The following is a 22,943-nucleotide window of genomic DNA, read 5'->3' as shown; positions in this document are numbered from 1 at the left end:
AGGCCACCTCTCGGTGGTGTCTCATAGCTGGAATCCCACATGGCCTGAGGTTTGCTGCTGTCCTTGAAGAGCCAGAAGAAGAGAGTGCCAGTGAGCCCATGTGTTCCCTGGTCTCTTTTCCCAGCCACCATCTGCCAAGTGTCCATGTTGTTCTGGCCCTGGGCTGGGTGCTGGGAGTACAGAAAAGAATATGATGCAGTCCTAACCCAACCCATTGAGGACTGTTCTTTATCAGGGACCTTGGTACAATAATTCTTTTTTTCTCCTTTTTTTTTTTTTTTTGCTGTACGCGGGCCTCTCACTGCTGTGGCCTCTCCCGTTGCGGAGCACAGGCTCCGGACGCGCAGGCTCAGCGGACACGGCTCACGGGCCTAGCCGCTCCGCGGCATGTGGATCTTCCCGGCCCGGGGCACGAAACCGTGTCCCCTGCATCGGCAGGCTGACTCTCAACCACTGCGCCACTAGGGAAGTCCCCCCCCTCTTTTTTTAAAAAAAGAGTAAAGGGTTCTTGTGACCAAAAAGTGAGAAAATCACTGCGGATTATCTCCAGCTACTATTGGCTCATTTCTTGCTTAAGGAACCACCGTTAGGAAGCTCCAGGCTCCTGTGTGAGGGTCTTGGATCTTTTACCTAGGGAGCTGATGCTTGGTGAGAGGGACTTGGCCCACAGGTGGCTTCTTTCCTTTTTGTGATTTTTTTCTCTATAAAATTGTTTTTTCTTTTTTCTTATTCAATGTACAGTTTAGGGGGCAGGGTGGAGGACAGGGTGGGGGGATGATCATGGGGTGTCAGGTGGGACTCTGGGGGACAGGGTGGGTGAGTCTTCATTTGCACCCTCTCTGTGCAAATGATGTGAAGCAGTAATGACTGAGAATTTTCCAACGTTAATACTAGACAACAAACGGCAGATCCAGGAAGCTCGGAGAATATCAAGTAGGATCAGTACTAGAAAATCTGCCTCTAATCGTATTATATTCAAACTGCAGAAAATCAAAAAGAGGAAATCTTGAAGTAAGCTAGAGGAAAAAAGCCTTACCCTTGTGGGGGACCAAGAGTAAGAATTATATTGGATTAGAACAAATGAACTAAGTGTTTAGTCCAGACAGATAGAAAAAGAAAAGCAAAATAAAATGCAAGGAAGAGGAATTAATACATGTTGAAGCTGTCAGTAATGAATTAGTAACAGTGCTCCTGAAAAAGAAGGTAGACTTTATAGCTTACATCAAGGACTGTTATTATAAAAGGTCATTAAAACAAAATATTGACCAGTCTAACCATGAAAAAATATTTACAGATACTCAAGAAAGTGAAAAAAGTAATAAAATGATAGCTATGGAAGAAAATAGTATGATATTAAACTTGAAAATCAGAACAAAATACCTGACTTTCTGAAAAATATACTAAAATTGTCTGAAGATTTATAAAATACCCATAATCATTAAGCAAATTCCCAAATAATCATACCCAGCGTGGTACTAGAATGAGATGGTTTTATAGGCCAGTAATAGGAAACCTACAAGGAACAATATTCCTGTACTATTTATAAGATGACAAGTATCGAAAACTTCAGATTCTTTCTATAAGGTAGCCATAGCACTCTGGATACAGTAAATGCTTAATAATGTTTGTAAACTGCTGAGTGCTTCCTGCTACTACAGCAAACAGGCAATGGAGTAAAAGAGAAGATAATTTCTGACTAATTGTAAATAAGATTAAAGACGTAGAACTTCTAGATAAAGTATTAGCAAATCAAATCCAGGAATACCTAAAGGACTAGTAAAATGGAACCAAGTAATGTTTATTCCTAGAATGCCCACTAATTCATTAATAGGAAAATTATTTCAATTCGCTGTATTAATAAGTAAAAAAAAATTATCTTCAAAGATGCTGAAAAAATATTTGATAAAATTAAAACTTCATTTCTGATTTAAAAAATAGACTTTCAGTAAATAAGAATAAAGATATTTTCTGTAAGATAACTACATAATATCAATAGCAGACATCTTAGTGGTGAAATGCTAGAGCATGTATTCTCAACAGGAGCAATAACTGAAAATTAGCTCTTGAGGGGACAGAAACATCTTAACCTTTATGTGTAAAGTGCAGATAGACATACAGTACCTAATACAGGTTTTACATTATGATATTGAAACTTCTTGGGGGTGACTGGGAAAAAGACCTAAATAGAAAGGCTCCTCCTGGGGTAGGAAGGCAAACAGGTGGAGAAGCGTTGCTCTAGAGGCTTGCCTGCTACGGTCACACCTGTGCTTGCGAATACCACAGTTCGCACTGGTTGGGATGTTACAGCAAATGCAATAAGGCAACTGAAATAAGTGACACAAATAGTGAAGAGTAAGAGCCAAGGCTGTTAACAGTATTTGAAGGTGATGAAATTTTCTGCAGAGAAAACATAGAAGGTCTTTTGGGAAATTATTTCAGTTGAGAGAGGCTCAATAAGTTGGTTTTACATAAATTACATGAACTCTCCCTGTGAACAGAGCTGAATAGTTTATTGACAGTCATAAAAAATGAGTACGTGGGAAGATTCAATGTTGTAGCTATTTCAAATGTCCTGAAATTATCCAGAAATTCTTTGTAATTTATACATTTGTTCATTTAACGAATATGTGTTAAGCATCAGTTGTATGACATACTGTTCTAAGTTCTGGGTGTACAGCAGTGTGTGGACAGACAAAAACCCCTTCCCTACTGGAACTTATACTCTAGTCAGTAGAGATAGACAAAAAAGTATAAATAGAGTATGTCAGGGTGGTGATAATTCCCATCAGAATTCTAGTAGGGTTAGTTTTAGAATCAAATAAAATATTTTAGAGTTCATCTAGACCAATATCTCTGAGAGATGGCTAAGAGAACTTGTTAAAGATTAATTCTCCTGGGCTTCCCTGGTGGCGTAGTGGCTGAGAGTCCGCCTGCCGATGCAGGGGACACGGGTTCGTGCCCCGGTCCGGGAGGATCCCACATGCCGTGGAGCGGCTGGGCCCGTGAGCCATGGCCGCTGAGCCTGCGCATCCGGAGCCTGTGCTCCGCAACGGGAGAGGCCACAGCAGTGAGAGGCCTGCATACCGTAAAAAAAAAAAAAAAAAAAAAAAAAAGATTAATTGTCCTATCAGATAATTGATTATAATATAAAATTAAGTTATGCCATAGGTGCAAAATAGATCAGTGGGGTGAAATATAGAGGGTCCAGAAACAGACTCAAAATGAGAATTTTTGCCAGAGATAAAAGTGGCATTTCAGATCAATGGAGAAAACAGTGGGTTATTCAGTGAGATGGTATTGTGGTCGACCGCTATTCTCAGTACTCCAATTGGATTCCAAATGAGGTAAATAATCATAAAGATTAAACCAGCATTAAACTACCAGGAACATGACTTTGAATGCGTGACTCTAGAGTGGCGAAGAAAAGGTCAATGGGTTTGATGTTACAAGACTCAAAATTTCCCGAGGCCCAAGAGCACCGTAACCAATGTGAAAAGACAGTGATAACTGGGAAGATTTGGACAGTGGGGACAGTGGACACAGGGTGAACATTCCCACTAGAGATCTTACAGTTAAGGAAATTAAGCCTAATAAAAAGATGCAAAGGTGATGAAAATGGAATTTCCAAACAGTGCAAGTTGAAACCATTTATTTTGTTTTGCCTGTCAGATCACTGCAGATTAAACAGGTTCGGACACCCACTGTTACTCGTGGGAGATGTGCTGAGAGCACTGCAGGCCAGTTTGGTTTCCACGTTAGGCTCTTAAGTGTACATCCTTTGGCCAGCGGTCCCTCTTTGAATGTAACGAAAGGAAATAATTGGGTAAACGTGCAAAAATCTTTTGCAGTCAAGTGTCCATTGTCATGGTCCAATAGGAAAAAATTGGAAGCCATCTCAATGCCACTTTAATTATGCATCCATACGGTGGAATACTAAGGAGCCTGAAACTGGTGTAGATTTGTATTTACAAACATGGTAAGGTGTCCCTTGTGTCATTTACGTGTTAGGTGACACTGCGGAGCACACGTACCTGTGACACCTGTAGATGAGGCTGCAGAGCACACAGCTAGGTGCCCTGGTACACGGAGAACCTGGGGCCTCAGCTCCACGGGCGTCCTGACGGAGGCGGCTGTGTGTGGACGCATGCTGTTAAAGGTGAAGGTGGCTCCTTGCCCTGAGGGACGGTTTTTAATCCCTTCGTGCAGTTGGACTGTTCACGGGTTTCTGCGATGGACGTGCCTTTCCTTTTCTCAAGCCAGGTGGGAACCCTGAAGCCCCTTTCAAGGGAGGAGGAGGAGCGGGGAAGGTGAGGATTGAGGCCGAGGGGTCCAAGATGTCTCAGAGCTGGTGGTGCCCTGCTCATGGGCACGGACAAGGCCCAGGAGGTGCTGGGGCTAGTGCCAGCTCACTGGTGGGCAGAGCCAGGTTCCCGAGTGTCTTCTGCAGGGTCCTGGGGGGTCCTTGAGCTGATGTCCCCTCAGCAGTGCGTGGGACCAGTTACTGACCTGGCTGGCTGCAGGGTCCAGGGTATTCCGAAGTGGGTGTTGGCCTGCAGTGGGCAGGGCTGGGGCCCAGGGGGTTCTGGGGCTGGTGCTTGCTTGCTAGTGGGTGGGCTGGATCCTGACACGGCAGGCTGGTGGTCCTGGAGCTTGTGTCTGCTCCCTAGTGGCTGGAGTTGGGGCCCACGGGGTCCCAGGGCTGGTGCCCATCCACTCGTGGGTCAGGCTGGGTCCTGGGATGGCTGGGGGGTCAGGGGGTATGAAGGCAGCAGGCCTGCTGGTGGGTGGGATTGTGTCCCTGCCCAGCTAGTTGCTTGGCCTGAGGCCACTCCGTACTGGTGCCCATAGGCTGGTGGGAGGTGCCAGGTCCACACTAATGAGCTAGAGGACGGGTTCCAAAATGGCCCTTGCCAGCACCAGTGTCCTCCTGACAGAATGAGCTCCCCCACATGGCTGCTGCCAATGTCTGTGGCCCCGGGGTCTGTGGCCCCAGGGTCTGTGGTCCCAGGGTGAGCTCCAGCTGCCTCCTCCCTCTCTGGGAGTTTCTCCAAGATCAGCAGGCAGATCTGATCCAGGGTCCTTGTGAGATGCTGTGTGCGCCCTTTGAGTGTGCGCCCTTTGAGAGTATTTCCCACAGCCCTCTGGCACGCCCAAAAGTAACCCCCATGATCATAAAGCCAAACGACCTGGGGGCTATGGCGTCTTCCTGGTGTAGCAGCGCCAGGCTGGGAGCCCGACCTGGGGCTTGGACCACACTCTCCTTGGTGAGAACCTCTGAAGTTGTGATTACCCTGTTTGTGAGTCGCCCACCTGGGGACCCCATTCTGTGGGTCTTAACTGCACCAGATCTACACTCTTCCTACCTGTCCTCTGTGGTTCCTTCTTTATGTTTTTGGTTACAGAAGAACTTTTCTGCTAGTCTTCTGGTTTTCTCATCAATAGTTTCTCTGTATGTAGTTGCAGTTTCTTGCGCCCTTTGGTGGAGGTGAGGTCAGGGTCTTCCTACTCCGCCATCTTGGCCTGGTTTTGTTTTTCATAAAGCTTACAGGCTTTTCAAAATGCACACAGCTAATTGGGTTGAAAGTCTGCACCCTTACTGGCTTATACAGGTGTACCTTTCGTTGAGCCTCTTCCTTTGTAAAGCTTTCATGAAAAATCATTGGTGAAGAGAGTTGGATAGTTGATTTTTATGTTCAGTGTCAGTTTTTTCTTGCTTTTTAAGGTGCCAACAAGAAAAAGCTTTTCTAACTCAACTCTTTTTTTTGCGGGGGGGGAAGGATTGTAACAAAATAAATAAAAATAATTTTGAATCCTGAAACAATTTGGTCAGTATTTTATTATAAAATGCTACTGTGTAAAATGGTAACTTCGCTTTTTTAAAAAAGAAATATAAACATTTTCTGAGGGATTTTTCTTAATTTAGAGAGCTCAATATGATACCTGAAACATAGAAGGTGTTTAGCATTTCGTGTTACATAGTCCTTGTCAAGCTGTGTGTATTTCGTCGAAGTATGTTAGTGTATACTCATGGGTTTAGATTTATCATCTACAAAGTTTGAATTGGTTATTCGTGAGGCTTGCTAATAATGCTTCTTATTCACACAAGGATTCGAAGAAATAGTCAAGTTGATGTGTTCCAGGATAACTTTTATATAAACCAAGTTTCCATTTTTTTCCCCGTAGTATTCCAGTATTCCATTTAGAAAATAATTCTTACTGCTTCATTATTTTGAGAAGAGGAAGAAGGGGTTATAAAGGGCTAGTACAGTGAGTTAAAATCTCATGAAGAAGGGACGTTCATATTCTTTCACGTTGAATTTTCGTTCTTTAATGGCTCAAGCAATAAGATAAACCACTAACTTGGCAGCCTTTATTTTTGCCGACTCAGTAAATTCCCATGACTGTATTTCCATCAGTAATGAATAATTTCCTACTAGATTTGGTGATAAAAATACTTTGTTAATTTATTTTGTTTTGCTGATTTCTGAATTCCATTCATGGTGTTGTGGAAAGTACACAGAAACAAAAGGCCTAGGCAAGTCACAGGAACTCTAGCTCCTGCAGTCTCTTTCGGTTTTGAATAGATTCTGATCCAGTAGTGCCCTAAGGGTTATAATACCGGACGGTTAAACAGTTTTCAGAAGTATTTCAAAAGTGGTGTCTTAAAATTAATAATACATAACCATTTCAGAGTTATAGTTTAAGCTTTGTGAAGCTGTTTACTTTCTGACTTCTGAGTTATACAAAAGTGCTTGGTGGATATTTTCAAAGCTGTTTGTGAAGATTTTTTTAAAAAACTGCTTTTAACATTTTAAAATCCTTGACCTCATCGGCATTTTTGTAGACTTTAAATGCAAGATAAAAATGCAAAACAATTTATTACGATTGTATTTTTCTCCATATACAAACCCTACTTATGACATAATGCCTTGTGATGTAAGGTTAGTAGATAGTCAATAAATTTTTATTGTTTTAAAAAAATAAAATAAATGCAAAGCAAATCTTTAACACAAAAACTTATAAGATATGCAGATTTTTTTAAATTGTGCCGTCACACAGAAATGGCTTATCATGCTTGTTTCTAGGATCTTTTCCATATTTTTCTTTGGTTTATTTAATGAGAATTTCTAAGCCATGGTAGAAGTCTCTCTTTTTACCTAAATGTTGCATTCCCTCTCCCCTCCTTCCTTCCCTCAGTCTGTCTGTTCATTTCTCTCTTTCTCTGTTTCTCCTTTAATAAAACTGGGGAAATGAAAAAAACCTGTGGTTTGTTTTTTAAAATAAATAATTGTGTATTTTAATCTGGTAAATATAATGGTTTACTTTTAATAATTTATTTTTAAAAAGTATCTGTAAAAGCTTTGTAGCCTAGTCTTTGCAATATAACTTTCGAAAATGAAAGGGATAATTAGGCTATCTAATACCCTAATATTCAAATATAAGATTTTTAAAATTCAGATTCTCTAATGATATATCAAAAATGTTTCATAATAAATACAAGAATTTTTAAATGAATAACAACATGCTTTTATCATAGTTTAGTTTAATTGTGAAAAGCTAGGGAGGCCAGTTTCTATAGTCTTAACATTGGTAACTGAATTTAAAAGCTTTGTCCTATAAGTAAGACTCTCATAGAATCGAGAACTAAAAAGCGGCCTTAGGAATAATCTCATCCAGACACCTTATATACAGATGAGAAAACTGTTTCAGAGCGCATAATAGTAACCAAGGGCTTTTAGTTGTTAGTGCCAGAGCCCAGCTTAGAACCTAGATCTCCAGACTATTCACACATGTTAAATTTTTGAGGTTGTTCTATCAAGGCTTCATTCAGCGACTTACAGCTTGGATATACTTCTGTTTATTAAAATATATCTAGATTACCATGTGAATCTATTACTTATCTAAAAAGATAAAATTTAAATGAAATTCTGAAACCTTTTTGAAGGGAATTATTGTCCTTGAGTGAAGATGTCCTTTGTTCGTATAGATAGGAAGGAATGTATTTGCCACAAAATGATAATTCCGTGGTAAAGCAAAACCTCACATTAAAAAAATCAACGCATCAAGTTTAGAAATTATTTCAGCTTCTTCCAGTTCTTTCTTTTAGAGAAACACTGCTGAGAAGCAAGAAAACACTTATGCTTTTATTTTCATTGTGTCTACAGAATATAAATCATTGACAAAATGTAGTATTAAAGTGCTTCCTTATTGAGGTACTAAACAAGTGAAGCTCCAGCCAAAACCTTAGCCTTGCTTATTAGTACCTCAGTGAAACAAAACAAAATATCTCACCTGGTCCTATTTCCACTAGTACAGACGTTCTAGGAGGTAGCACAAAATCAGGTCAAGAGTGGGCATGTTGGAGTCAGGCAGTGTATCCAGCTCTGCCCCTCACGTGCTGTCTGAGCTCCAACAAGTCAGTTTACTTCCCTGAGCCTCAGCTTCCTCTTGGAGGCAGGAGAGCTGATAAGACTTACCTTGTCTGGCTGCTTAAAGGAAGATGCGGAATGTGATGCCTGGACGTCAGGCAATGGGATGTGACTGAGTCATTCAACTGGTATTAATGTGTCCTTTAAAATTTAACATTAAATATTGCACTGATAGATACGTGTCATTATACCTTCGTGAAAACCTACAGAATGTACACCAAGAATGAACCCTAATGTAAACCGTGGACTTTGGGTGACACTGATGTGTAATGTAGGTTCATGAATTGTGGTAGATATACTAGTGTGGGGTAGGGTGTCCATCATAAGGGAGGTTGTGTGTGTGTGTGTGAGGGGGAGGGGTGTGCAGTGGGCTTCTGGGGACTCTGTACTCTTGGCTTAATTTTTCTGTGAACCTAAGGCTGCTTTAAAAATAAAGCTTATTAATTTAAAAAAACATGAATAAATGTTAGTTGGATCACCTATCCATCACACATTGGGTAGAGAGCCCAGCATCCCTCCAGCTATCTGGCAAGTTTTGGAGAGTTCTCTTAGACTCGGGCTCTTCTAGCTTTAACTTCAGGTTCTGCTGCGTTGCCAACCTCAGCTCTGCCTTCCCCAGCTACCTGCTCTGTTCCTTATTAAAAGGCACTGGCCAGTATACGTGCTGTGTGAGCAGGAGAATGTATTAAAAGTTTGGGAGTATGAGTGGGAGAGGGAAAAAAAGCACAGCCAATCAAAAGTGTTAGTGCTCCCATTCTAAAAGTCTCTGGGTTGTACCTGCCGTTGGGACAGTTCATTGGTCCCTTCACGTAAAGCTTTATTCTCTTGTCATGATTTACTGATACTTGCACCTACCACTCTGTTCTCCCTCTCTCTCTCTTTTTTTTTTCAGTCTACCTAGAGAAACTGAAAAAACTTACTTTCTTAATGCAGATCCATTTTCTTTCCTTGGTTCTGTTAAGTATTATTATTTTTTTAAGGGTAAAATCACGACTGTATAAATAAATTTAAAAATTAACACATTGAAAAGAAAAAGTGCTTCCTTATATCCAGAAATGTTTCAGTGTAGTTTTTATTGTCCCACTAAATATAATTTGCTATAAACTAGACCTGCAATTCATATGATAATGGTGATATATTTTTATTCCGTTAACTAAAAAAAAAAAAAAATCTTAAGTGTATGTTTATTCACTGTAAATATATCAACACCATACCAACATCAAAAGAAATCAGACGAGTGTCTTATTACCTGGTTAATTCCTAAAAGGGTCCTCTTAGTCCTGTTTATTCCCATTCAGGTCCAGGTAGTTGAAAAGTTCTTGATACATTAACATGAGTCTGGAGACATGTCAGAATTATGATTGCTTTTTAAAATTTTTTTTTATTTTTTAGGTTAAAGTATAATTATCTTACAGTATTATTTTCAGGTATACAACATAGTGATTCGATATTTATAGATTGTACTCCATGTAAAGTTATTATAAAATACTCCTATATTTTCTGTTCTGTACATTACATCCTTGTGACTTATTTCTTTTATACCTAGTAGTTTGTACCTCTTAATCCCCATCCCCTATTTGACCCATCCCCTCCCCCGCTCCCTGCTGGTAACCACTGGTTTGTTCTCTATCTGTGAGTCTGTTTCTGTTTTATTTGTTCATTTGCTTTATTTGTTAGATCCCACATATAAATAAAAACATACAGTATTTGTCTTTCTTTGTCTGACTGTTTTCACTAAGCATAATACCCTTCGGGTCCATCCATATTCTTGCAAATGACAAAATTTTATTCTTTTTAATGGCTGAGTGGTATTCCATTGTATATATGTACCACATCTTATTTATCTGTTCATCTGTTGATGTACACTTGGGTTGCTTCCGTATCTTGGCTATTGTAAATAAAGTTCCATGAACATTGGGGTGCCTGTATCTTTTTGAATTACCGTTTTTGTTTCCTTCAGATATATACCCAGGGGTGGAATTGCTAGATCATATAGTAGTTCTATTTTTAATTTTTTTGAGGAACCTCTGTACTGTTTTCCATAGTGTCTGCACCAATTTACATTCCCACCAACCGTGCATGAGGGTTCCCTTTTCTCCACATCCTTGCCAACACTTCTTGTCTTTCTGAGGATGGGTATTTTGACAGGTGTGAGGTGATGTCCATTGTGGTTTTGATTGGCATTTCTCCAGTGATTAGTGATGTTGAGCATCTTTTCATGTGCCTGTTGTCCATCTGCATGTTTTCTTTGGGAAGATGCCTATTTAGGTCCTTTGCCCAGTTTTTATTCAGGTTGTTTGTTTGATATTGAGTTGTACGAATATATTTTGGATATTAATCCCTTAGTAGACATATTATTTGCCAATGTCTTTTCTTATTCAGTAGATTATCTTTTCGTCATGATGATGGTTTCCTTTGCTGTGCAAGAGCTTCTCAGTTTGATGTAGTCCATTTGTTTATTTTTGCTTTTTTTCCCCTTGCCTGAGAAGACAGATCCAAAAAAATATTGCTAAGACCAATGTGAAAGAGTGCACTTCCTATGTTTTCGTACATTTAGGTCTTTAATCCATTTTGAGTTTTTGTTTATGGTGTGAGAAAATGTTGTAATTTCATTCATTTGCATGTAGCTGTCCAGTTTTCCCAACACCATTTATTGAAGAGGCTGTCTTTCCCCCATCTTATAGTCTTGCCGCCTTTATCATAAATAACCGTGGGTATATTTCTGGGCTCTCTATTCTCTTCCATTGATATGTATGTCTGTTTTTATGCCAGTACCATGCTATTTTGATTACTGTAGCTTTGTAGTGTAGTCTCAAGTCAGGGAGCATGATTCCTCCATCTCTGGTCTTCGTTCTCAAGATTGTTTTGGCTATTTGAGGTCTTTTATGGTTCCATACAAATTTTAGGATTGTTTGTTCTAGTTCTGTGAAAAATGTCATGGATAATTTGATAGGAATGGCATTAAAACTGTAGATTGCTGTGGGTAGTACAGACATTTTAACAATATTAATTCTTTCTGAACATATCCATGAACATGGGATATCTTTCCATTTCTTTGTATCATCTTCAGTTTCCTTCATGAATGCTTTATAGTTTTCAGAGTATTGGTCTTTCACCTCCTTGGTTAAGTTTCTTCCTAGGTATTTTATTCTTTTGGATGTGGTTTTTATTTTATTTTATTTTTTTTCCTCAGTACGTGGGCCTCTCACTGTTGTGGCCTCTCCCGTTGCGGAGCACAGGCTCTGGACGCGCAGGCTCAGCGGCCATGGCTCACGGGCCTAGCCGCTCCGCGGCATGTGGGATCTTCCCGGACCAGGGCACGAACCCGTGTCTCCTGCATCGGCAGGCGGACTCCCAACCACTGTGCCACCGGGGAAGCCCTGGATGTGGTTTTTAAATGGGACTATTTTCTTTCTTTCTCTTATAGTTCATTTTTAGCGTTTAGCAACACAGCAGATTTCTGTATGATTCCTTTTTAGCAAATCTGTAACCCTGTTTGGTACCTAACAGGTTTTAAGCATGGAGTATGTTCTTAGGCTAAGAGCCAGTGTGTAACAATTTGCAGCTCATCTAAGTGTACCTATGGATATATGTGAAATTCCCAATACAGAACTCTGCTGCTGTCAGCCTTTATCATTTGTCCATTTGTATCATTTAATCCTTTATTATTAGTGTGCTTGGGCGAGGATATTGCCTTTAAAAATGGCTTATTCTGTGTCTGCAACAGTTTTCCTTACATGAGTAAGTAATAGCTACTTTACCTCCTGTCTCTGTCATTCCACTTTAAAAAGATAAAATTAGCCTGTGGTGTGTAATTTTAGGGTAGGTTCTTTCACTTTTTATTCCTTACCTCTTTCATTATCTTATATGGCTGTATAATGTAAACGCTGGATATTGTTTTAATTAAAAAATGAGGCTTATGACAGGCAAGTCAGACTTTTGTTAACCTCTGTTCAGTGTGTTTATATAAGAAAGATCTTATGACAGAATTTCAAAGACTATTGCGTTATTGCATTTGGAAAATCCTTATGAGGAAAATGTATAGGCACTTAATGACAGCTCTAGATGAAAGTTTTCCTTTAAAAATATCCTTGTTAATTCGGCATGAGTTGTGAAACTGAACATGTTCAGAAACTAAATTCTCTTTTCTTAAGGCTTAGACTTTTTCCTGAGAGTGATGGTAATGTATTTCATTTATTTGTGATTTTAAATGTAAAACATTACCTATAATGCAGGATGTTTCTAAGTGGAGGTGGGTTGAAAAGAGACATCTCTTTCCAGAATTCATTCCACAGATAATTATTGAGTGCATATTTTGTGGGTAGGTACTGTTGTCTGTGTTGTGGACATTGTAGTGTAAAAAGTACATATTCTTATATTTGTAAGTTAAATGGTTCACTGATTTTCCTGAGATAATGGTTTGTCCATGCTTGGGGATATGTAGGTGATGCTTCATGGTAAGGAAATGCCAATTAATTTTTGCATATGAACCAATATAATGAACACTGGATTTTCAGGTGCCTTTGATGTGTATATCTGGAACAGAGCTGTACTTTTCAGTCATAAGGAAGAAAATAGACCATAGTTTTTGTTCATGACTCTCCATAGTGGCCCAGACATTACCTGTTATTACCAGACACTACTTTGTTTTACTTGGACAGACTTTGAGGATAACATAGGTAAGATTTATGATCCTCTGTAAACACATTCAAAATGGATTTGGAAAATTGGGAGTAAATTGAAAGTGTCTTGTCCTAATTGTTTGCTTGTGTGTGTGTGTGTGTGTGTGTATGTATGTGTGTGCCCCCCTTTTTTTTTTTTTTTTTGAGACCAGAGGTATTCTGATTTCAACTCTTATTTCACAGCAGGATGAGCCAGTGCCCCCAGCCATGTAAGAAACAAGTAAGGTTCTTAGAATGTGACTATCAGATACACAGATGACCTAGTAAGATGCAGGATGCTCTAAAGGAAAGAGCAGTATCAGACTCCTATGAGTCAGGAAACCAAGGGTCTGGTCTGTTTTACAATGAATTGGATATGTGACCTTGAAAATGGTCTAACCCTAACCCTGGGTAGTATTGCCATCTTAACAATATTAAGTCTTCCTGTCCACATCTTTCAGTTTATTTAGGTCTTTAATTTCTTTCAACATTTAAAAATAATTTTCAAAGTACAAGTTTTGCACTTTTGTAAAATTCATTCCTGAGTATTTTATTCTTTTTGATGCTATTGTATACAAGTATCTTTTAAACTTTTTTTTGTTTTTTCATGTGTATACCTAATACGTCTCCCCATCCCTATTCTCTACCCCTTGTACCTACCTCTTCGTCCTATTTTAATTCCAGTATTCCATTGATACCATGAACATTCAGAAAACATTTATTCAATTTCTGTCAGCAGTCATCTGGCATGTTTATTGTGTGTCAGGTACTGTATGACAGGTATTAGAAAAGTAGAGTTGATTAAATATTATGTGTTTTCAGTGAGGAGATACAGACTTGGTATCTAAGATGTATGTAACACTTAGGTAACAAAAGTGTTATAGAAGGAGGAGGGATCAGGGAGACTTTTTAGAGAAGGTAACATTTAAGCTTGACTTTGAAATATTGGTAAGGATTTAACAAACTTGGAAAGTCTTTCTATTTAGTTGAAATAAGGTAAATGAAATCAGGAAGGCATAAAAAGTACCTGGTGGTTCTTAAGAGGTGAGTGGGCTTCTGTGGTTAGTGTCAGATGGGTGAGGGAAATGACTGAGGATGACCTAGGGGTGTAGAAGAGTCTTATGGTGACAGGTTTTAATAAGATGCTAAGGATGTCGTGGGGACTGGAGACCACTGAGCAGTGGGAAGATGTTTTTTTTTTTGAATCAGGAATGATGATTAGATCTGTAGTTTGGAGAATTGACTCCGGTGTTTGCTGAGGGGGGGTTGCAGCGAAGGGATAACAGGGGCAGAGTGATCTCCTGTGGTTCTTTGCTTTTTGCTGCTGTTGTTTTGCTGTTTTAATTGCGTTAAACGAGTTTACATAGGCATGATTGAACTCAGTCTCCAGCCCCCTCCCCTTTCTCAGAGGAGGCCAAGCTGATGGCACCTAGCTCAGAACCCCAGCCCTCTAATCACAGGGTTGCTGTCTCTGGTTTGGCAGTCCTGGTACTGGGCTGCCATGAGCACTGCGTACGAACGGTACTGAGGGTTCATGAAGAGCCAAGACACTCCTTGGAGTTTGAGTCTCCCTCCCAGAAACCAGGGACAGAGGTCTGTCATCTCTTTATTATCCAGCACAGCCCAGACTCGTTTAGCTCACTCTGCCAGCACCCACTTCATGTTTCCAGATTCTGTGGCTAATTTGCCAATATCTGGATAGTCACTTCTGGATAAAATTTAAAACTCCCTCCCCCTCTTCCCAGATACACATCTGCCTATTTGCAGCCTTATTACCACTTCGGTTAAACCAATGGTCAGTTCTTACATTAACAGGACAATATAAATCTTTTTTCTTTTGCCTCTTTTGAAAGTTTCAAGAGCTGTTATTCTTGGATTGATTCCTTTTCATGGCATCCTGTTCTTTTAGGCATAAGAGTTTTCTCCTTCTGCAGATATTTATTTGGGGGTCAAAGTTTACAGTACTTTTGAAGTGTGTGTGTGTGTGTGGGGGAGAGAGAGAGAGAGAGAGAGAGAGAGATTCCTGATATCCACTGTGTTAATTTGCTGGGGCCGCCATAACAAAGTACCATAGGCTGAAACAAGAGACATGTGTTTCCTCATGATCTGGGGGCTAGAAGTCCAAGATCAAGGTGTGGGCAGGGCTGGTTTCCCCCGAGGCCTCCCTGCTTGGCTTGGAGGTGCCGCCTTCTCCCCGTGTCCTCACGTGGTCGTCCCTCTGTGTGCGTCTGTGCCCTCATCTCCTCTTCGTATAAGGACACCGGTCCTGTGGGATCAGCACCCATCCTAGTGGCCTCATTTTACCTTAACCACCTCTTTAAAGTCCCGATCTCTAAATACAGTCACATTCTGACGTCCTGGATTAGTAGTACTTAATCGTAATTTGCAGGGAAGCACTTTAGCCTGTAGGCTTATCTCTGTTTCCTCTGGATCTTTTTTTAAAATTTATTTGTCTGTTTTTTTATTTTTGGCTGCGTTGGGTCTTCGTTGCTGCGCGCGGGCTTTCTCTAGTTGTGAGCGGGGGCTACTCTTCATTGTGGTGTGTGGGCTCCTTATTGTCGTGGCTTCTCTTGTTGCAGAGCACAGGCTCTAGGCGCGTGGGCTTCAGTAGTTGTGGCGCGTAGGCTCAGTAGTTGTGGCTCGTGGGCTCTCGAGCGCAGGCTCAGTAGTTGTGGCGCACGGGCTTAGTTGCTCCGCGGCATGTGGGATCTTCCCGGACCAGGGCTCAAACCCGTGTCCCCTGCATTGGCAGGCAGATTCTTAACCACTGCGCCACCAGGGAAGCCCTGGATCTTTTTTTAAATCTGACTTTCATCTCTCGCTCACGTATTTTCCTTGACCACCTTACAGTCTTTGTCCTTGTGCCTTTTAGGACGAGGCTGTGACAGTTCCTTGTTTAGTCTGTGCATGGGCAGAGTTGGTGTGTATATGCTTTTCCTTGTGCTTTTCCTTTTCCTTGGGCTGCAAGTAGTCCTTTCTGGGAGGACCCTTCCATGTTAGAGTCTTCGGTTCTCTCTTTCCAGGGCTCCTTAGTTTCTCCAGAGTGATTTTTGTTACCCGGACAGAGTGGAGTTGGGTGAGAGGGTTGGCACCCTCCTCTCTGTGCCTGGTGTCTGTCCCTCAGTCCTGGTCCCTTCTGTTTGGTTTCGTGAGAGATTGAACTGATCTGGCTAACGGTGGGGTGAAGGCAGGGGCCACTGTCTAACTTCGCTCTGTGAAAAGGCAGACAACCAGCAGCTGTTGTTCTCTGAACCCACCCTTCCCTTGTCTTCTGGAGCATCTGAAGCCTTGAGCACTTGAGGAGTTCTGTGGGTTTCTAAGTGAGGTTTTCTCGTTTCCTGGTTGCCTGCTGTGCACTAGGTGCTCTGCTCTGCTGGGATTATGTACCTGGTCTTTGTTGTAGCCTTACGGAAGGTTCTATTGCTGGCCGCAGTGTCCGTATATGCAAACAGAGGTTTGGAGCGGAATTAGAGCGCCAGGACTAGAGCGCAGGGCATCTGAACTCAGAAGCTGCACTTTTCTGCCGGCTCCGCACTGGGACAGTTAGCAAGTCTCTGCTCCTGTCTGCGTGTCGAAAATGTCAGTGTATTGATTTGAGCACATTTAAAAGAGTTGCTACACTAAGTCTAATACAAAAATAAAATGAAATTCAGTACACCTGAATGGAGTTGTTCTTTAATTTTATGAATCTGATTAGTTCAGAATGTGCTCCTTCAGGAGCTTCCAGCATATACTTTGGGTGTAGCAGGTGGTGGCATGGAGCTCAGGGGGACCTTAGGTTCTGTCTGTCCTTGCATCAGAAGTTTATGTTCTTGATGTCTCCCTCCCAGTACTAGCTAGTGTCCTTAGTCACCTTCATGTGCAGGAATTGTTGGCAGACAGGCTAACTGACAGCTAAAAAACCCAGCGCTGTATGTTTGCAGAATACTGCTGTGTTTTGGTACTGAATGTCTAGTTCTGGCATTTCTAGTTGCTGCTCATCTCAGTTGGCACTAACCCTTTTTTCCTTTCTCTTCTACAGATTACTTCTGTAGCTTGACCTCTACTTTCCTCAACAAGCAGAATGTCTCGAACACGACAACCCCCCCTTGTGACAGGCATCTCTCCAAATGAAGGAATCCCGTGGACAAAGGTCACGATTAGGGGAGAAAACCTGGGGACTGGGCCACCTGACCTCATAGGTAAAGGCAGGGACGATGCTCTGTGTTCATGGTGAATGCATTTTTATGTTGGGCAACTGAGGCAAGATGTACTATTTTGAAATAGTGAAGGTGATAGAAAAACACCCCTGAGGTCTGTACAGGATGATCTGAATAGAAATGAAATAATTATTTGGTTTTCTGATTTTTCTGTTAAAATCATTATTTTGTCAGATCTTGCCTGTATTGTCTTTCTCCTGGTCCTTGAGAAAGTCCCCCACAGCCGAGGTTTGCCTCCTTTCCTCGGGGTCGGCCTCTCCTGCCAAGACTACCAAAAAAGCCGCCGAGCTCTTCTGGCTTCCCCTCATACAGCTGTCTGTTCTTCTCAGATGCTGGGTGAACTGGGCCTCTTCTGTTGCTTATTGCTCTCGGAACCAAATCTAAACTCCCTCCACCCAGAGGAGCCTGTGTGCTCTGCCCGGCTGCACCCTGGGACCTGTGGGCATTTGTCTGCACCCGATGCCCATTAGGGCGGGAGCACTGAGCCTCCAAACTTAACAGCCACAGGCTCTCTACAAACTCATGCCCACCCATGGTTTTCATTAGGCTCCCCTAATGTTTACATATTTAGAGCAAGCTACATTTTAGTTTTTAGGATCAGTTTATGCTGTTTATCTTTTTAAGCCCAAGGATGCGAGCGATAGAACACTCTGCATCCACTTGGCACTGCATAAGTGTTTTTTTGATTTTGGTTTGCAGTGTGCCCCCTTCTTCTGGGAGAGACCCTTTCCTGCTGGTTATTTTCATTATTCTGGTCTGTCAGTGGTTCTCACCTGGCTTGTCTTCATCTTCTCTAGAACTTAAAAAAACGCTCTTGCCTTAGCTGCTAAGTCTCAGTCTCTAAAGATGGAGCCTTATCATTGCTTTTTTTAAAACACAGATGAGTGTCAAGCACTGCCAGGATAGAGAGCAAACCATAAATATCAGTGTGTGGTGAGTTTGGGTTATTTTCACGTGAACTCTGCGGGTGTGCAGATACATTCAGAATAAGGAAGGGAGGCACCTCAGTACGTGCTGCTGAATGTGTATTCTGATTTCCCACACATTAATTTATTTGGATTCAGACATTCTCTTGACTCATTTCTTAATTTATGAAGGACCCCTTGGTAAATACTACAGATTATGAGTTGGAGCTTGTTTTTCTTGCATTATAGCTGCTGGTTGACACATTGTTTTTTGGCCATCCAGAAATCCCTTGGAAAAGAGAAAGTTGATTAGAGCTGGGCACCACGTTTAATTACTGAGTCTTGCCCTCCCCAGCTCGTTCTTTTCATCAGTGTTACTTAACTATGTCTCATTTTATACTGTTTTCTCTAGCTACAGTTTTTGATTCTTCAGTAAATAAAACTTAAGTTTATTATCCTTATGAAGGTAGTCTTTCTTATCCTATGTCTTGGTTCTTGACAAAGCTCATTCCAGGTTGTTCTTTATCCAAAGTGGAAAAATCCCTAGAATTCATGGATATAGACCATCTAGACGGAGGTTCAGTTTAACCGTCAGTCACTGAGCCCTCACACGTGACTGCTGCCCGTCTGTGTGGATGCTGATCTCGCTTTAGCTTCAGGCAGTGCGATTCCTGTTTGACGACTTTTATAAACTTGCTAGTTCAGCTTTCAGCCTGCCCATGTATTGCCAAGAAACCACTTTTTAAAAAAGCAAACTTAGCCTACTAAATAATTTAAGCATTTTTATAACTCCGGTGACATCTACAGTTGCCAAGTAAAATACTACGAAAACACTTTATTTGGAATTCTACAAGTTACTTAAAAAAAAAAAAGATGTTATATTTCATGAAGCAGATTTCTAGGCAAAACATGTTTAAGAAATAGATCATATGATCTTACTTAATTTCCATGCGTTTAAAATGATCTGTTTAAATCTGTGTTTTAAATTATATGGTGATTATTAACTTTTTTAGTTAAAATGCAGAACAGATACTAAATCTGAGGAACCTCGATAGCAGCTACAACGAGATGAATAAACTGTTATTCCGGGTGCTTTCTCCCAAAGTTGCATCATCATGGATATCATACATGTTTGCTCATCTGAACATGTTTTTAAGACTTCATGTCTGTATATCTGAAATCTCCCATTTCTCAGTTTTAATCATAAAATAGCTCCCCAGCAGGGGACTTATATTAGGAACTTTAATACATTAAGTTCTGACATTGGGTTGCGTTATTTCCTTTCTAAAGTTAGTATTTAAATCACAAAAATCTTTTTGATATTGTAAAATTTAAAAATATCAAGTTATGTATTGACCTGGAGTGATATTGAAATATATACCATCTATAACTAAACAGTTCATAAATTAAAACATTTCCCATTTATATAAAAAATACATGGGGTGATATATGTGTACATAAAAATTATTTGAGCACTGTATGTATTGAAGTGTTTCACAGGCTTACCTTGGAGATGGAGAGGAGTTTCAGGGGGTGCTTTCAACCTCTTAAATGGCTTCAATTTTTCATAATAAAAGTGGAGTATCAAGAAAACTAACAAACACTCCCATTTTGAAAAATAATTTTGAATTATGAATGCATTTAAAAATGTGTAAATGTCATTACACATTTAAAAAGCCAGTGGAAAACTTAGTCCTAAAGGAACTTTGAAGTGCTGTCATTAGAAAAACTGAATTCCTTACATGAATAAATAGTAATAGATGTCTTAGGGAAATCTCTGAAATTAATTATTTCAATAAACGTCTTTAAAATGGAGTTGTTTTTATTCCTTTATGGTTAATATAACATTCTTACTAAATAGTGCTTTAAATCCCTCCCTACATTTTTTCAACCGAATTTGGCATAAGTTGAGGTGTTCCTGGTATCTGATTAAAAAAAAAAAACTTGCATTTGCTAAACTTGACTGCCGAGCAGTATCAAAAGTTAAATGAGGAGAAAAGAAAGTGCGAGTGTCTGGGTGTTTGCTGAATACACTTCAGTCTATTTTCTCCATGAATGTTATCACATTGGTCTCAGTTTTGCAGCAATGCCCGTGGTGGGATGGTGGTCCTCTGCCTGGGGCCACGCCTTCCCTGTCTGCACCACAGTCTACATGGGTCTGGGCAGAGACGCCAGGCGTGGGCTGAGATTTGGGGAGCAGAGTGTCGTACAGCGACAGGACCATGAGGGAAACATGTAGGCAGCATGGACTGCCGTTGGAGGAGTGATGTGCAGACGTGAAAAATGCACTAGTAATCCAGTAATGCCTGAGAACAGTTACTGATTTAACAGACTTCAGGCTGTGCTTAACATAAACTACCAACTTTAGTTCATTCTGTAGTATCATATATAATTGAACACTAGGAAAAGTATGTGCGGATTATTTTCAGGAAGATGATAAATATTTTTTTTAGGGAATGATGCACACATTTATTAACACACTTTAGAGCTTTATAGCACTAACTTGGACTTCTAAAAATAACAATTTCCTTTCTAATACCTATGAAAGCAATCTAAGATTCTCATAGTTAAGCAATCTGGAGTGCCTAGACATTATTATGGTTATTATTTTCTAATTCCAATGATGTTTGAAGACACTTAAATATAATCTAAAAGAAGTCTTAAATATTAGAGAAAAAACAGACAAATTCAGTAGAGACAGTCGTTTATTTGCAAATAATATTGGGTATATTCAAGAATAGAAATAACTAACTGATGAACCAGGAAATGCCATTTCTAGTTCTGTTTTTCAGTTCATGAAAAAGGCCTGGCGACACTAACAGAAGAATTGTCTTTTCATGAAATAGCCGTTCTTTTGGACTTTGTTATGTGCATGCATGCTTTTACTTTCAGGTCTGACAATTTGTGGGCATAATTGCCTTCTGACAGCAGAGTGGATGTCTGCAAGTAAAATTGTATGTCGCGTGGGACAGGCCAAGAACGACAAAGGAGACATTATTGTCACAACCAAGTCAGGTGGCAAAGGAACCTCCACAGTCTCCTTCAAGCTGCTCAGACCTGAGAAAATAGGTATCATCTGCCATGACTTTACTCTAAAGAAGAAAATAAAAGTGGGTTTTGTCTTTTTAAATTGACAACTGGTGTAAAATTTACTTACTCTCATATGTCGTTAACTTAGATTCAGTTTATGTTTATTTTTTCAGGAATGGGTTATTGGTTAAAGTTTGCATTACTTTTGAAAAAGCAGTTAGCTGAGCTAACGGTAAACCCTAAGGATGATAATCATTAGAAGAACTGTTGTTCTGTCCTGTATAAAATCTGTTCATTTAACATGTCGAAATGCCAATTTTAGTTTCTTGATCTTGAATACAATAATTGCATATCTTGCTGTGATAGATAAGATTTGAGGTGAAATACATACCTGGTTTGGCCAAATTAGCCAGTAATGCCTAAATAACGTTCCGTTTTCGTTTACTTTCTGCGTCCTTTGAGGCCCCGACAAGATGTTGCCCACCTAGGTGTGCCTCTGGCCTCCAAACTAGAAACACTCTTCTTGTGCCCTAGAGCCCTTCCTGTGTTCCCTTTGTGCCCTTAACCCGTGCTTCCTCACCTTGGGGCAAAGAGCTTGGTCTGAGAAGCCGGGACTCTGATCACATGAGCAGCCAGCTGTGGGTGGAGTGGAGTCACAGAATCACCTACCTCAGAGGATTGAATGAGTTAGAACATTGGAGAAAGTGCTTAACATAGGTCCTCACACGAACTAAGGGCTCCATAAATTAGTGTTTTTAATTATTCGTCTCCTAGCTCTTTATGTATATGGCATCTCCTCTGCTAAAGTAAGAATACTGTCACATTCATCTTTGTGGTCCTGTAATGACTTGCACATGGTCAGTACTTAATAAATATTTGTATAATGTAGGACTATCACAGGCATAATTAAACCCAGGCCTGCCTTCTCTCATATAGAAAAGCAAAGAGTTTGGCAAATTTTGTTTTCTGTCTTAGAGCATAAAGCCTTTCTTCAGCATTATATCCTTAAATTCCTCAATTCTTTTTAATAAAAATTTGAGGAACTTAAGGGAAAACCAAAAATGGAATTTACATTTATGTATGTGTGTGTACATAAACGTATGTACATATATATACATACAGTATTTTTGTTTTTGTTTACTCACTTTTATTTAATGTCTTTGAAAACCGAACTGTGAAATTAAAGAAGGAACTTGTTTCCAGTTTTCTGGAGGAACTTAAAAACATTTGGACAGAATCCAGCATCATCTTGTATCATGTTTATACAGCAGATGAAGAAAACTTATTTGAAAGTATTGATTTTATGCTGAAATGCTCTGCCCAGGACTTAGTACAGCACAGGCTCAGGAAAGGCCTATAGACCTGAACCTGGGAGTGTCTGGGCCTGAGTTTGCCCTCTGACAGAGCTTCTTTGCGTCATCCTGGTAGACCTGTGGGTGCCCGTAGAGTTAGAAGGCTCACAAGGAGCCCTCTGGTGCCCCGGCCCTGTGCTCCGCTCCGCTCCCTCGCACACTGCCCCGCCTCTGTTGCAGCTCGGTCCGAGCCACAGGAAAGAGGGTACTGTTTTCAGAGATTGTATTTTGTTTTTCCTGAATATCCTAGTCATTTCCATCACACAAGCCGTGCATTCCGTGGAAGGTGTTGATTTCTTTATATTGATATAAGGATTGCTGGGTATTTTGTTGATGTACCAAATTAATTATACTGCTTATTATTTGT

The 22,943-nt window shown here is 40.4% G+C and overlaps 1 protein-coding gene across 6 annotated transcripts in view; it reads left to right on the top strand.

Moving 5' to 3' along the window:
* EXOC2 (exocyst complex component 2) overlaps positions 1-22,943 on the top strand; it is a 153,878-nt gene that overhangs the window by 11,274 nt on the left and 119,661 nt on the right. For 4 of the 6 annotated variants that reach the window (XM_060111138.1, XM_060111136.1, XM_060111140.1 and 1 more), the window contains exons 2-3: positions 17,112-17,271; positions 21,087-21,263. In XM_060111138.1, the coding sequence (XP_059967121.1) occupies positions 17,154-17,271; positions 21,087-21,263 (295 nt within the window). In that variant the 5' untranslated portion in view covers positions 17,112-17,153. Of the gene's footprint in view, positions 1-4,008; positions 4,157-4,236; positions 4,261-17,111; positions 17,272-21,086; positions 21,264-22,943 lie in introns of those variants that run through there. The other 2 variants (XM_060111137.1, XM_060111142.1) reach the window with 2 other exon arrangements.

Source organism: Mesoplodon densirostris, chromosome 10, assembly GCF_025265405.1.
Source record: "Mesoplodon densirostris isolate mMesDen1 chromosome 10, mMesDen1 primary haplotype, whole genome shotgun sequence".
Taxonomy (NCBI): Eukaryota; Metazoa; Chordata; class Mammalia; order Artiodactyla; family Ziphiidae; genus Mesoplodon; species Mesoplodon densirostris.
The sequence above is the reverse complement of the archived record's forward strand: the minus strand, read 5'-3'. Positions and strand labels throughout refer to the sequence as shown.